The sequence below is a fragment of the Vanellus vanellus genome (genome assembly GCF_965231255.1).
Source record: "Vanellus vanellus genome assembly, chromosome: 1".
NCBI lineage: Eukaryota > Metazoa > Chordata > Aves > Charadriiformes > Charadriidae > Vanellus > Vanellus vanellus.
This window is the reverse complement of record NC_138905.1, coordinates 213,201,013-213,217,158: the sequence shown is the minus strand read 5'-3', so window position 1 is coordinate 213,217,158 and position 16,146 is coordinate 213,201,013. Positions and strand designations below refer to the sequence as shown.

At 40.0% G+C, this 16,146-nt stretch overlaps 1 protein-coding gene across 3 annotated transcripts in view; it reads right to left on the bottom strand.

Moving 5' to 3' along the window:
• The window catches only part of GRM5 (glutamate metabotropic receptor 5), a gene marked incomplete at both ends in the record, with an annotated part of 275,944 nt that extends 260,185 nt beyond the window's left edge, over positions 1–15,759 (bottom strand). For 2 of the 3 annotated variants that reach the window (XM_082490596.1, XM_082490597.1), the window contains one exon: positions 15,072–15,750. In XM_082490596.1, coding sequence (XP_082346722.1) covers positions 15,072–15,750 — 679 coding nt within the window. Of the gene's footprint in view, positions 1–15,071 lie in introns of all 3 variants that reach the window. The other variant, XM_082490598.1, reaches the window with a different exon arrangement.
• Between the last annotated feature and the right edge of the window lie 387 nt (positions 15,760–16,146).

The window sequence follows — 16,146 nt, the reverse complement described above, 5'->3', positions numbered from 1 at the left end:
TTTGATATTCTACTTCCTCCCTTCTTGCTAAGAGTCCTCTTGGCATTCATACCAAATCTGCACAGAGCTCACTCCTACTCTTCCACAGCCCACCCGATAAAATAATCTGTGATGAAACTGCTGCAAAGTGGTATGACGTAGCACTCATGTCTTTGAACTGACATCTCCCTGACAGACAGGGCAGGGAGAGCGCTGCCAAATCTGGGCCGCTTTGTTCCAGACTGTCTGTAGACAGAGGATGGCAATGCTCCACTGTTTTAAGAACTCGGGTTACCTTTGGTCAGTTTTCTTTATGGATGTGACCGCGACATGCTGAAATGCTGCTTTCTGGGAAGACCTAGGCAATTTTTTTCATTTATCAGTACACACAAACTGGCACCACCCCTTCCCTCCCCAGACCTTCCATCGTGTGAGTAAAAACTCACTTTTCATTTCAGTTATATATTAAAGCTTAGGCTCTACACATCTCAGGGAAGCCATGCGTGTTGTAAATGTCAAATGAACTCCCTGATTTGTGTAGGCAGTCATGCTGTAAGGTTCTATAGGGCCCGTGCACATATAGTAAATGGATCCTTTGCAACTTGCACCTGTATTTTAGCTGGCAGCATAATTAGGTCCCATATGGTTAATGAAATGTAACATGTCAGTATTTTGTAGGCTGAGATTTGTCACACGGAGGTGTTGGATGTAACACCCACTCTACCAACTGTTCAAGAGTAGAAAAAACAAAATCAGTTAAAAGCTTGTGTGTAAAAGAGAAATAGGAATCAGGCTTCAAGCTTTCAGTTTTCCAGGCTTCCAGTGTCCTCCGTCTTTCTGCCTTCCTAGGGGAAGTATGCCAATCAAGGTACTTTTTCAATAATGTTTTGGAGTACCTTCTCTAAGAGCACAAACCCATGCATGATCAGTAACAGAACATATACGCAAACTATATGTCCACGAGCTTCTCTGCCCTACATTACCAGTAGTGTCTGAGTGTCCCTTACTCTCCAAAGTATTGATCCTCACAACACTTCCACCACACATTTGAAATGTGGGTGTTTGGAGCAAATGCTTCAAAGACAGCCATGTGTGCCAATTCTCAGCCTACAAAATGCCAAACCATCATAAAATCATTAAGCAGACCCCCTTACAGATGGCTGGAGGCATGTCCACAGCAGGCTATGGAAGGGGCTGCAGGCACACCCAACGTAGCACTGATCTAGCCGGCTGTGCTGAGCCACCAGCTGAGATCATTAACTCCACAGCGTCATGTCCCATCCCAATGGGCTGACCAACTTGAGCACTGCACTGTAATGGACTAACCTGATACAACCTTGGTGTATCTGACCCAGTTTCTCCATCATAAGGCATTGGCATGACCTCTATAATTTCATCAGGGCCACACAGTTAGTCCAGGAGAGTACAGAACTCTGTCTCTTACTTCCACGTAAACCATCCCAAACTCCCTGCTACAGTAGCCACTGTACAGTCCTGCTTTCCACACCCAACATTATGAGGCCAAATTTTCTAGTTTTGGTGATTTAATTTGACTCCCACTCCTAACCGGAGCAGTTGAATGGGGCTAGAAGAAGGGATAGTACTACTATGTTTCCAGCCCACAGAGACATAAACTAACCAAAGAGCAAAGGCAGATCCACAGCACAGAGCTGAGGACATGATAGTCTTCCCTGTGGCTTAGTGTGACACACACACCACCACGTGCACATGGAGAAGCTTCAGCATTGGCCTGACATGGTCATAAGCCACCATGGGTTACTGAGATGCTTCTCAGCATGTCACCTCCTGGGTAAGCACCACTTAGATGTCACTCCTCCCACAGGGTTGTGCCTAAAGGCACCATCTAGCCCTGCCAAAACAGCCTGCGAACCGCTCACGTAGCAGAATCTGCATAAACTATTGGTTGAATACACATGAATAGTGCATAGGGCTGTAATAAAATCAGCTTGGGAGCAGGGAAAGAAATGAGCGATGTTAGCCTGGATGATTCAGACAGTTCTGGTCAACAAGCAAGAGACCAGAGAGAGAGGGATGGGCAGGAAGGTCGCACAATTGAAGAAAGAACCAAATAGAGAATGGTGGAGAAAAAGAGAAATTGGTAAGTCCGCAGGTCAAGTAACCTTTGCTTCTTCAATAAAACTCTATAGCAGGTTGCTGTTATAACTATAAAGCTTACCCTCCTTCGTTGAACCTTACATGGCTTTACCAGAAGGAACAACATTCCTAGCCTGCCTCAGTCATTGCACAAGTCTGACTTTTGTGCAAAATCTATAAAGTTGAGATCCCTGAATGCATTCTGTACCAGATGCTTCATTTTGAGCTACTCAGGCATGCTGATAGTTATGCTTTTGCATAAATGTCTTTGGATTTGGGAAAAAAAAAATTAAAAATTCCTCCATAGAAATTCTGTCTGAGTGAACAAAACCTTCAACCCCATATCCAGTAAGACATAAAGCATCTACATATCCCTTTCTTTTCAGCAGGCATGGAGGTGCCAAAAAAGAAGTTGAGTGTCTAAATACCCTGTGCAGTGAGCTTTCAAGAGAAAGATGCAAGTCAGAGAAAAAGAGCATCTGATCCAACTTCAACATTTTTAGACCCCTTAAATTTGAGCTAGTCTCATGCTTTCCCTTTAGGGAAAGAAATAGGTCAGACAAATCGCCTGTCTTATTGCATATGCATGAAAATGAGCAAGGTAGCTTCACATCCCACAGCACTGCTGGAAAGGAAAAAACAAAGCCCTTTATATATATAACCGTGACTGAAGACATATGAAAAGCTTATATTGGATAGATAATGTACACTCTCTCATATTATCATTTTGGGCACATATCTTAATCTTTTTGAAAGCTTCTGTTAATGCGAGAAGGATTTGGATCCTGTGTTTTTTGTGGTAAAGATGAAAGAAAAAGGCAGAACTGCTTACCTGTCAAATGCAAGTTCTGTTCTACTCATAAAACCAAATGAGCAGCACCTGCATATTTTTCCTGATTTTCCTCCCTGGACTTCTTTGGAAACCTACAACAAAATTATTCTCTGAGCCGCAAAGCTGGCAGGCTTTAGGAAAAAGTGGACAGGAGATGAACCTCACTGCTCCTCCTCCCATCGATAGAAGGTATAAGATCCCTTTCCAATCTTTTTGCTTTTACTCCTTTTCCATGCCTAAATAGTTTCACTCGTTGTCAGAATGCATTTATGCTGCTCATTCGGCACAGCTCTGAGATCACAGCCATCTACGATACTTTCTGCGAGCCAGGGAACACCCTCAAAAACATGTCAGCATGCTCCCCGGCTGCTTGCTCATCTTCCTTACTAAGACTGTCTCTGAGGCAACCTGGTGGAGGGATGGTGGATGGGACATGGTTTGGGGCTCTTTAAGCACAACAGATATTTTGGTCAAGAACCTGTTCCGATGTAATTGAGAATGAAGTTGGGTATGAAGATTGTTGAAGCTGATGAAAGTAAAGTAAAGGAAGAATTTCAGCTTATTTTTCACCTTCGAGGTTTTGCGTGCAAATGAAATAATGTCCTGTTTTTCACTAAATGCCAAATCTGCAAATTCAACAACCGTGATTTAAGACAAAATAAATGTAGAACTGCTGAATAATATACATAGTTAGAATAATTTTTTTTTTCTCCAGGTGAAAGAACTTAAAAAATAGTGTGCAACTTTGATGGCCTTTATTTTAGTGAGGGCTCAGTCTGCATTGGTTGATAATCATGTTCACATAAACCAAAAGTTTTAGAAATTTCCAAATCAGTGCATCCTATTTTATTCATATAATTATCTACCTTAAATATTTTTATAATCTTATTTTGACCAAGGAGGGCTAAGAAGGGGAAAAAACAAAAGTTAAACCTAATTTGAGGGGAGAAGCAAGGAGTTAATGTAACCAGAAAAAGAGATTGTAGGAAGAGGAAAAAAAAAAAAAAAAAAACACCAAACATTGAGGTGAGATAGTAAACCAGATGGGCAGAAGATAAGTTATGACAAGATGGAGGCAAATAACTGTAAAAGGGAAAAATAAACAGTACATGTTTATAGGCCACCACTGTATTGGCTTGCTAATTGGGTAAGAAACAGCAGCTTGTATGCCAATCTATGGAAAACGATTTCCTGCCTGACTGCAAGTTGAAGAAGTATAAATGGAGTACAAATCCCCCTAAAAAGGAGCAAAAAAAGGATCCATGCTCTTGAAAAAGGATTTGACAAAAGTAGAAAGGTTTATATACAATCTATAAGAATAACTTAGCATCTGGAAAACCCCCTTTATAGAAGCCACAGGTGAGCTAAAACTCTTCGGTTTAGCCAAAAGAAAGATTAGAACGATGCTTGGGAAGAGAAGCTCTAAGAATATGTCAATATAAAGAGGCTATAGGTTGGAGCAATACAGTCAGTCATTTAATTTGAAGAAAGGATAATTCACAGTCTGAACAGACTACCCAAAGGTGAAATCAACTTTGTCTTTACATTAAGTCCTTAAATAAAGACGCTCTGCGTGTATCTTCATAAGCACTGCTTTAGCCTAAGCAATAACTACCAATGACTAGTTGTCATTTCATTACCTATCTTACATATCAAAATTAAGTTATGGAGAACAAACTTCTGTGATTTCAGATCAGGGAAAGGTGAATATGTTCTGTGATTCTGCCATGCTACATCAACTGTAGTTTATATATACTTGCCTAAAGTTTTATGCACTCCAAAATAGCAAAGTTGGACAACCGGTTCACCTGCTGTATCTTGTTCACAAAAACGCTTAGCGCTGAGTTAAGGTGATTTCCTAGATCCTAGATCCTGATCATAGTTCTCTCACTACAATTTTGCAACTTTCTTTTGGCAGTGCCTCTATTTATCTTCCTCCTAATGCCTGTAACATCATCTAGGAAGGTAGAAGAAATCTAGGAAAAAAAATATAAAATAAATCAAGCCCAAGATAAGGACAAATAAGAAGTATTTGACTAGATTACAACAGACTGAGGAACAGATAATTTTCTTCTTCTTTCTGCTGTTCTCGGTGGTTAGGTTGAATTTTGGTGGTGGGGTTCTTTTGGTGAGCTAGTTTCCCAGCCACCCCAGATATTATCTTTCCAACTTGTCTAATACATATTCCACTTCTACCACAGCCATTGCTAGTACATTGTTTATCTGCCCTTTGACAATATAATTGATTTTATATGGAGGTTTCCAAATATATCACCTGGATCATGTATCTGGCCAGCCATAAATGCTGCCAGACACTTCCAGAAAAAGAAAGTCAAACCCCTCAATTAGAGGAAATATTAAATGTGGTTTTCTCCAGTCAGCATATTTAGAATGATGAGTTAAATTATGTTAGTTTAAAATAAGGCTGTGATTTATGAACGGGATTCTCTCAAATTTTGTTTGCGAAGGAAGATGGTAACTCTTCTGTTAATAAGCTGCCCAATCACTTCTTAAATGTATACACATACAATATATTTATGCATAATACTCTCCATTACATCACGGTATGTCTCCACATCATCAGGAGCCTGAAATCAGATTTTAGTAAAATGGATGCAATGTTTTTCTCTGTCCGGTGGATTCCAAATTAAATTAAAGCAAAGTCTATAATTTTTGGTTTACCTCCAAGATCACTGTCTCCTGCATGATTCAAGAAACATGCAGGCCTTTTGCCGTTATTAACTTTCAGAGAAATCACAAGTTACCTCTTGTAAATACAGAAAGTGGTCTTTCATGAATGGATTCAACAAGGCCAAGTGCCGGGTCCTGCACTTGGGTCACAACAACCCCATGCAGCGCTACAGGCTTGGAGAGGAGTGGCTGGAAAGCTGCCCAGTGAAGGACCTGGGGATGTTGGTGGATGGCTGGCTGAATATGAGCCGGCAGTGTGCCCAGGTGGCCAAGAAGGCCAACATCATCCTGGCCTGTATCAGGAATAGTGTGGTGAGCAGGACTGGGACAGTGATCATCCCCCTGTACTCGGCACTGGTGAGACCCCACCTATTACAGTGTTACAGTGTTACAACAGCCTTTAAGACTGGGAAATTTTAAATTTGAGCTTACTGGGGCAGTAATGTGCCATATATCAACATGTGGTGAGATCTCCCCTTGAGTATTGTGTTCAGTTTTGCCCCCTCACTACAAGAAAGACATTGCGGTGCTGGAGCGTGTCCCGAGAAGGGCAACGAAGCTGGTGAGGGGTCTGGAGCACAAGTTTTATGAGGAGTGGCTGAGGGAACTGGGGTTGTTCAGCCTGGAGAAGAGGAGGCTGAGGGGAGGCCTTATCACTTTCTACAAGTACCTGAAAGCAGGGTGTAGTGAGGTGGGGTTTGGTCTCGTCTCCCAAGTAACCAGAGATAGGACGAGAGGAAATGGCCTCAAGTTGTGCCAGGAAAAGTTTAGGATGGATATTAGGAGAAATTTTTTCACTGAAAGGGTTGTCAAACATTGGACCAGGCTGCCCAGGGAAGTGGTTGAGTCACCATGCCTGGAGGTATTTAAAAGATGTGTAGATGTAATGCTGAGGGACATGGTTTAGTGGTAATTTGGCAGTGTTCGGTTAATGGTTGGACTTGATGATCTGAAAGGTCTTTTCCAACCAAACAATTCTATGATTCTATTCTATGATTCATAGAAGAAAGGCAAGCTGAAGGGATAGTATAAAACCTGTTACTATCTCATAAACAATAATTTTAATTTCAGAAAACTAGTTTTAGGTGAAGAGCAAGGCAGATACATCGAAATCAGGTTTACATTTGTTTGCAAAGCATTTAGTTCAAGGTAAAGGCATGGTTTAGTGGTGGACTTGGCACTGCTAGGTTAACAGTTGGACTTGATCTTAAAAGTCTTTTCCATCATGATTCTATGATTCTATGACCAATATAAAAATCTGTTCTCCTCTTTAACTATACAGCAACTTTCATATTTGGAAACAGCTTCAATTTAACTATTGCACTATTAAGCTACATACAATATGTTTTTAATGCATAAAGATAATAAGTGCAGGACATCTTCTTTTTCCTTGTTTAGGTAGGAAATTAAATTCTAGTGTCTGGTGAAGTCTTTTCATACCTGCGGTCTTAAACTAGCACTACTGAAAAGTGAGTTCTCATCTTAGTCCTTCCAGTGATGTTGGGTAGCTTTCTTCTGCCTGCCTCCTCTTCTTCCTGGCTCCCATCACAACAGGGCCCTGATCTCCCCTGAATTCTCTATAATAGGGTTGATATCAAGGAATATGAAATAACTTGTTTTGTTGTTTTTTTTTTTCTCATATCAAAGTGTACTAACTGCACTTTTGATTGTTAAATCTAAGAAAAATTATAACCTCACAAATTCATGATTTAAGTTTCCTATCACGAGGTAGCATGCAAGGAAAACAAAAGAATAGAAGAAACGAGTAATACAACGGATGCAGAAATACCACAAATCATCACAAATAATGAATAATGGGATCTGGTTCATCAGCCCCTGCTTACCTATTGGATTAATGAGATGTCAATGTATCAAAAAATGCTTAATTGACATACAGGACTGGTGGTGGAGGAGACATGCTACATAAATTGGGATAGGGGACAACCTTTGAGCTCTTCCTTGAGTGAAACAGCTTTTATCAAAACTGTCAAAGAACATTAATATTTGTGCAAAAACTTTAAATAAAAGTTGACAGCTTTTTGAATGAAGTTTCCATTTGACTTATAAAGTTACCTATTATCAACTATTTTAATATAACCACAAGACAAGCAGTTTATTTTTACTGTGTTCTGAATCTTATAGCTTTAATTCACTACTGTCCTGGTTTGTTATTTTGGCTTTCGATTCTGACTTGGGGTAAAAAATACTTCAGAAACCTTTTTTTTAGGTTTTATCTGTTTTCTAACCATGCCTGTAGCATATATTCTTCCATCTCAAAGATAAAATATAAACAGGGGATACAGAAAAGTGACCCACTGTCACTACCCATGGTCGTCTGATAGCATATATTAGAAGGACCATCTTTCTTAAAACTGATCTGACCCAGCAGGCACTGTGCAGTGAAACCTTGTTTCCTAAGAGATTTCCAAATCTCATCAACTTGATAGATCCCTCCCTGATTGAAGAGGGGCACCCTGGGGATGGGGACAAGAACTGTGCCATTTCTATGCTTAAGGAAAAAAAAAAAAAAATTAAGATGAAGCTGGACTCCTACTGTCTCTTCTCAATGAAGTCAAGTTTCATGACACTGAAACTTCCGTTGAGTAGCTACAGAGTCTAAGAGAGGGAAAAAGTGACATTCAAACACTTAGACCCTAAACAAAGGATGCAAAGTGCTATTTTGAAGAACAAAATGTCCTGGTTTTAGCTAAGTTCACCTTATATCATTCCTTTCTAAGTGATTTTTTAAAAAACTTTAGAATAGTACACCTTCTTGCTCACCATCCCTTTTCTGTCTTATGGTATTTCCCTTAGCCGTCTTCATCTCCTTTACACACCAGAGTATACACCTCATTTTGTATTTTACTGTCAGTCAAGATACTTCCCAGTGGGTACGTCTGGCCTGAGCTGTCTGCCAGCAATGTTAAAGTGCTGTCTGGTTAGTCAGCCACCGCAGAACAAAGTAAACATTAACTTGATGCTCCTTCAGTTTTCTGTGTCAGTACTCCCAGCTGATTGATAGCATTTGCTCACTTTTCACAATTGAGATGCTAGGATAAATATTTGAAATTGGGGGAAAAAAAGCCGCCTCTGTTTTAGATGTCAACATTCAATAGAAATGAGCAAACATCTCAACAGGATAGGACTGGAACTGGGTTTTCCATTTCCTGTATGTTCTTTCAGATGAGAGATATTTTTTATTTTTGCTACAAGATCATTGTGATTGAGAGCATATCAAATTGTGATCATCCTGATCTCAACATTTATGTTTGAAACAGTTCAAAAGCCTGTAAAAATAAAAAATAAAAGTAGTTTCAAAAATAAAAAACCTAAGTAATTGTTTTTCCCAAAAGCAAAAATGAAACTTTGCTGAAATGGACATTCTCCAGTCTGTAGAAAAGATATTCGTCAACTTTCAGAAACAGATTTTTAGAAATAAATTTTCTTTGAAATTGCAAATATTTCCATGGACTAGCAATCACCTTTTTGGGCACATTATTTATATGAGGGTTTTTTTTCTGCATATAAGCCATGAAAAAATATCAGCTATGTTTAAAATAAAATGAATCTAATTTTTAATCGTTTTTTTTTTTTTTTGTGAAAAGCAAGTAATATTTCTGACCATGATGTAGTTTTTGTATCTAAAGGAGAAAAATCTAAAGTCTCAAAGAAGGTCTCCACAACGTTGTATAAGTACAATTTGTTCAAAGTAGCAAGTTTAAAGTCAACTGGTTGCAGCTGTTTTGTTCATTTCTCCATCCTATTCTCACAGTCTATGCCTAATTTTCTTTTTGCTCTTTACTTGGTAGCAAAGGATGTAGGCAAAAATAGTCTTGTAACCAGGCACATTCAAAAAAAAATAATTAAAGGAAATGTGTGAAATAACCCTTATCTGCAGGGGAAAAAAAAAAAGTTCCGTTTTTGTTATGCTTGCCTGGGTACATCCTAAGAAAATGAATGTGAACCACCACTTTATATGCACTTATGATAAATTTAAATGGAGGAAAGTGATGTTAAACAGAGACAACTTTGAGGATGAGTTTGAACCAATGTTTACCTGCAGAGCTCTCAAAAGAAAATGTTAGCAAAGTGGCTTCTTTCTTAAGGCTGTGTACAAAAGTAAATCACACCTTTTACATAATGGAGCGAAATTTATCCCTTGCCACCCACAATAAATTTGGCCTACTGCGTTTCAATTGTACCTCTGTGCAGTTCTATTACTCCAGCATACATCACCTCTTCACTCCATTCAGAGTGGTGAAATAAATGGTTTCCAATGGCAATGAAAATTGCCTTTCAAATTATTAATTCATTTGGCTCCAGGCAAATTTTAAGCATGGACTTTCAGGGATTGACCTTGTTTCTGACTAGGAAGGCCTGATCCAAATGTCAGTCTAGTCAACCGGGGAGTATCGACTTCAAATGGGCTTTCAATGTGGCCTTCAAACCGCAATGATGGGAGAAGGGAAAATTGTATATATTTTTCTCTGATCTTTCAAAGAGACCAGGGAATGCTTTCGTATGGGAAATGAGGAAAACAGACAGTTCTTTGTCTCTTGCAGCAGACAGCCAGTTTCTCCCGGGTTTCCCAGACCATTTCTGATTAGTTGTGGTGCCGAGTGGTTAAGCAAGAAAAGGCCGAGACAAAAGGCCAGGGGTGCTTGAGCTGCACGGCCCATCTGTGTGCCAAACATCACCACACAAAATCCAGACAAAGGCACAAATTTTCCTCTCTACACCCTTCTACATATTTCCATAGGTGGGCAACAGTTACATGAGCTAAAAGGGTTCCCTAATGTGCTCTGAGAAATTGGGGCACTGAACCAGGAGACTTCTCTCTGCTGAGCTGCTTTGCCTCAGAGAGAGGCACAGACTGAGTTCTTGGCTGCGTTATTGACTGGTTGTGTGCCTGCAAAGTCCGTTTAAGAAGTGAAAGTTTGTTTAAGCTCTGCTTCTATTGCAGTGGTGGAAAAAAACATCTGTAAGGCCAGCTGAAAGAATTAGATCAGTACGCAAACTTCAAATAAAATGGTCTCCAGCACACCCTGCATGCCTGTTGTAGCAATTCATAAAGTTGAAAGCACTTGCTTCAGGCTGTCAGATGATGGGTCCTCAGTGCAAGGAGTTTCCCATCACAGCTTCCCTCTTTGCCTACCTCCCAGTGACCTGCACTTCAGAACTGTTGAGGCTTTTTTAAAAAAATGCCCTGATGGTGGGTGAAAAAAGGGTTATTTTAAAGCCAGATTGGTGCAGAGTAGAGCCCCACAAATCATTAAATGCAAGAAAGGGTTGGAGAGTGGGGGAAGAAAATGACGCCAGTGGTACGTATCGTTCCTGACAGAGCGGAGCAAGGGGAGTTACAACTTAAGACTATGTAAGATTTGCGAAGATTTCTGATTGTCATATGTAAAATACACTGTAGTTAGTGGAGATGACTGGTGCTTAATGAGAAATATCCTCAATATGTTACTCATATTTCCTATTAATTGGATTGCAGAGACTTCCTCCTCAAAATTACAAGAACTCCACTGATAATAGTGTTTGATACCTTCTCATTCTTAGGAAATACCTGAAAGTATCACCTAGATTAAACCGTGGTGCTAAATGTCGAAGGAGCAAAGCTTACAAGAACCTCTCTGAATTTTTGCGTATTACAGAATCACAGAATCACAGAATGGTCAAGGTTGGAAGAGACCTCTGGAGATCATCTAGTCTAACCCCCTCGCCAGAGCAGGGTCACCTACAGCAGTTGCACAGGACCCGTCCAGGTGGGTTTTGAATGTCTCCAGAGGCAGAGGCTCCACCACCTCCCTGGGCAGCCTGTACCAGTGCTCTGCCACCCTCAAAGGAAAGTTTCTCCTCATGTTAAGATGGAACTTCCTATGTTCAAGTTTGTGCCCGTTACCTCTTGTCCTATCACTGGGCACCACTGAAAAAAGACTCCTCCCATCCCCCTGGCACTCTCCCTTTAAGTATTTATAAGCATTAATAAGATGCCCCCTCAGCCTTCTTTTCTCTAGACTAAAAAGACCCAAGTTCCTCAGCCTTTCCTCATAGGAGAGAGATTCCAATCCCCTAATCATCTTCTTAGCTCTTTGCTGGACCCTCTCCAGCAGATCCCTGTCTTTCTTGAACTGGGGAGCCCAGAACTGGACACAGTACTCCAGGTGCGGCCTCACCAGGTCAGAGTAGAGGGGGAGGATGACCTCCCTCAACCTGCTGGCCATGCTCCTTTTAATGCACCCCAGGATACCATTGGCTTTCTTGGCCACCAGGGCACATTGCTGGCTCCTGGTCATCCTGTTGTCCACCAGGACTCCCAGGTCCCTTTCCACAGAGCTGCTCTCCAGAAGGTCAGCCCCCAGCCTGTGCTGGTGCATGCGGTTATTCCTCCCCAGGTGCCATACCCTACACTTGCCCTTGTTGAATTTCATAAGATTTCTCTCTGCCCAACTCTCCAGCCTAAATCTGGAAGTCTTGAATAAGGATTTAACAACAGGACTTCAGATCAACCTCCCAAAATTTTAATCTGCTGCAGACACAGGTAATAAGTAAGTGCAGAATTAAAGATTCAAACAAGAAGCTTTTTATTGCAAAGCCACTGACTTATGCCAGGCTTTTCTTATACTAGACCAAAAAGAGACTTATGCCTTTATCTGCTGATGGAACTACCAAAGCAATGAATTAACCAAGCTTTTTCTGCCCCTTCTTTTCTCCCAGTCCAGCTTTAATAGAGAGAAGCCTCCCTCTCCTTGGAAATCCTTCCCAGAAACCAAAGATCATATTTCAGAAGAGTCTGGCTAATGCATGAAGATTAGGTAAATATAATGAATGTAGATAGCCAGAATTACCAGAGGCACTGAAAGAATGACTACTCTCAATGTGTGAGCCAGATCCTAAGTTGATAAAAAATGCAAAGAATGGGATTCAACAACTTTTTTTTTTCATATTTTGAAATATTACTTATGAATGTATGATACCGAGTAGAGGGGCATATTCAGAATGTTTACAAGTAAAAACATACTACATTAAAATGAAAAATAATTACAAAAATAAAAATAATATCAATAAATAATATCTCTTTTGCCTATTTTCTCAATTCCTTCCCTTTAACATTCATCTATAGGGTTTTTTGTGGTGTTCTTTAAAAAATCCTTCCTTTACTGGGAGGGATAACGTCTGCCATACTCTTTGGAAAGTGCCCAGAACATCAGACACTGTCACATTTCGAAGAAATACCTTGATCAGTTTCTATTTTTCTATCCCATTATAAATGCCATCTGTTTCATTGTTAGAAAACATTTGTGTGATGTTTTTTAACTGTAGAGCACACTCACCATGATGACCAGACTATGCAAATAGATCATACGATATGCAAATAGATCATACGATGATAAGTTTCCTAGAAGACAGGTTTAATGTTTTTGTTCACTGATGTCCAGAGTTATGTTGCTGTAAATATACCATAAATTACATCAAGTATTAACAACCTACCACCTATCTTGTCCTCTTTAATACTGGCAGAAGGCAGCACATATTGTACTAGATATATCATTCATCATTTCTCCTTCTTCACACTCAGTTCCTCTGTCACTTACTACTCTTGTCTCACCCATAGTAGCTACCTCCAGCTTCAGTCCTTGTGTCCCCTATTTCCTTCTTTCCAATGCGCAGTGCAAAGTTCCTCTGCCATAAGATTAACATGCCATATGTTACCATCTGCTCCAAACGGAGTGTCCACGGGAAATGGTAAAAGTAAGTATTCTCACTCTGTGCAGAATCAGTCCTTGATATAAGGTGATGATTCCCTCACTGAATATATAATCATCCAGAGCTGTAATAGTTGTTCATCGCAAAAAATTAGACGAGTCATCAAAAGTAGTCAGTAGATAAAATCTTATGTTAATGTGATGCATCAGTGGCATTATTTTTGACCATGATGTTATTCACACATATTTCTGAAGCGAAGGCTGCACACCAAGCCATGCCAAAGGCATCAGCTAGCACAGAATACCTTCACTGCATGGTGTGACGTAGAGTGATTTATACACTGTTATATTAAACTGTTAATATATTCATGCATCCCCATACAAAAGAGGCTGCAGTTATTTACCAGCTTTTATTACCATGATGAAAACTTGATTGCAACTGTCTGCATGAAAGTTCTAACTTTTTTTTTTTTTATTTAAATACTGCAGAACGAGCTCTCTACATATCTGTAGGAGGGAAAAGATCTCTACATACTAGAATTGGACCGGCATCTCCCCAAAAATGGCTTTGAATAGTATGAAGTCTGCCAGAGAAGCATACTCAGTGTGTGGGAAGGACAATCTGCTTTCTATTGGTTGTAATAAAGCCAGCAGCATCTGCTGCTGTTCAGCAACGCCGCCACCACTATTCAATCTCTTAATAACATTTTTCATTCCCAGATCATATTCTGAGCCTTCCATTCAGAGTTTGTCTGTTTGAACAGAGGCGACCTGATGAGATCCCAAAATTCATCACAGAGCCCAATTCCAGAAAACTCATTAAATGGTGGGGTCATTAGACAGGGGCTGGTGGAACCGCCTCTTAAGGTAATATGAAATTCTAGTTACTTATAGGAAGATGAACCTACTCAACTCTGTTAAGAATGAAATCAGGTAAGTTTTCCATAACATTTCCCTTTAATCATATAAAGTTCTGAACACTGAGTAAAAAACTTAAGCTCTAATTAAAATTAATAAAAAGAGGAAAGCAACTTAGCACACAGTTCTGATTTTCTGGACACCTGATAGAACATAAACTTGTGAAGAAGATTCAAGGAGACTTCCTTTGCTCACTCCCAAAACCAATGGCCAGATGCAGAGCAAGAAGTGGGTGCAATACTCCATGGAATACCATAAAAAGGACAGAAACAGTTCTGGTCTCTAGGTTCTGGGACAATTTACACTCAAATATTAGCCAGAATTACATGTTTTCTAGTATTTGTGCCTCTGTGGCTCAGGTATTAAGCAGGAACACATTCTGACTCAGCTACACTTTCAAATAATGATTTAGCTCCCTTCTGCATTAGGAAGACCAGACGCTTTCTCATTACCCATTGATACTAATATAGTCAAAATGATTATTCTACATAAATACACTAATTGGTAGATAAAGGAAAATAAATAAATGTTGACTAAATTAAATTAAGGTCACTTAGGAGACTCCAGAGTAAGCACTTTTAGCAACAAGTGGCCCTAGAGCACACATAATCCTGTATTTCAAACTTTGTTTTCAGCCATCAAAAACATGATGCTACTTCAGCCCCATAGAGAATGTGAAGTTACTATTAAGTAAAACAAAAGTCTATGTTGTTGACCACTGATTGGAAAAAAAAAAAACAACAACTTCAAAATATCATCATCTATCTATTTGACCCAACAAAGTTGTTCAAAGGCATTCTTATATGGAATAAAAAAACACCTCTTACCTTCAGTATGTACAGCAGAAACATAGGTCCAGTTATAGCGCTTGACAATGTCCACCATAGCCCGTGCTTGCTGTGCATCAGATGGCACAACTCTCATGAAATACTTGAACAGAGTTTTGTCGCTTAGGTCCATGCTTGTGGCAGAATAAGCAATCTGAGGTATATTGAAAAGCTGCAACAAGTTCTGGACCTGGATAGCAACTGAGCTAGAGCCAGGTCCAATGACACCAACAATGGGTTTCTTGGAGCGGAAAGAAGATGAAGATCCATCCACGCATTTCACCATCCCTTCCTCTTCTTCTGATGAAATAAGAGAGTCCCTTATAAACTCAATGCTCTGCTCCAGAGCCACGGCAGAATGCCAGCAGGAGTCCCTTATTTCACATCCTAGCGTTATATTTGGCAACAGCGTGGGGTCCAGATTAATTCTGTCAAGGGTATGCAGCATTGCCTCCACTCTCTGAATGCCATACTGCTCTCTTACCTCTCCACATTTCCTCTCATGAACCTTGTCAACAGTCGGTTGATGGTGGACAGAGAATAGAGCTCCAATGATAATATCGCCAGGCATGTGTGCAACCACCCTTCTTTCATTGGCCTGTGCAGAAACCAAAAGCCCAAAGTTCCCACAGACATCTTCCTTCAATAGCAGGATTGCAAGGAACAGCAAAAGGACCATTTTAGGAAATGGTTTAGGCTGGTAGAGACAACATGATGGAATAAAACTGGAGAGCTGGTGAAAAGCAGTTATCAAATCTTTTGGATAAAAGGAGCACAACGCTGATTGTTACCCAGGAGTTTGCGTATATTCTCTAAGGAGTCACCATCATCTCCAAGTGGACAACTATGCAGAGCTGCGCATGTGATCATAATCCTCATAACCTTAAAAAATGAATAAATAAGAGATAAAGCTTTAAAAATAGTTATAAATTCAGCTCTATAATCTGTTCTAAAATTGCACCTATTCCTACTGCTGTCAACGGCTGTAATGCATTGTCTCCTATATACACTTGCTTCCCTCATGTTTCAAGCTGGAAAACTTTGTTGTACTTCAGTGTTTCACAATCTTAGGCTT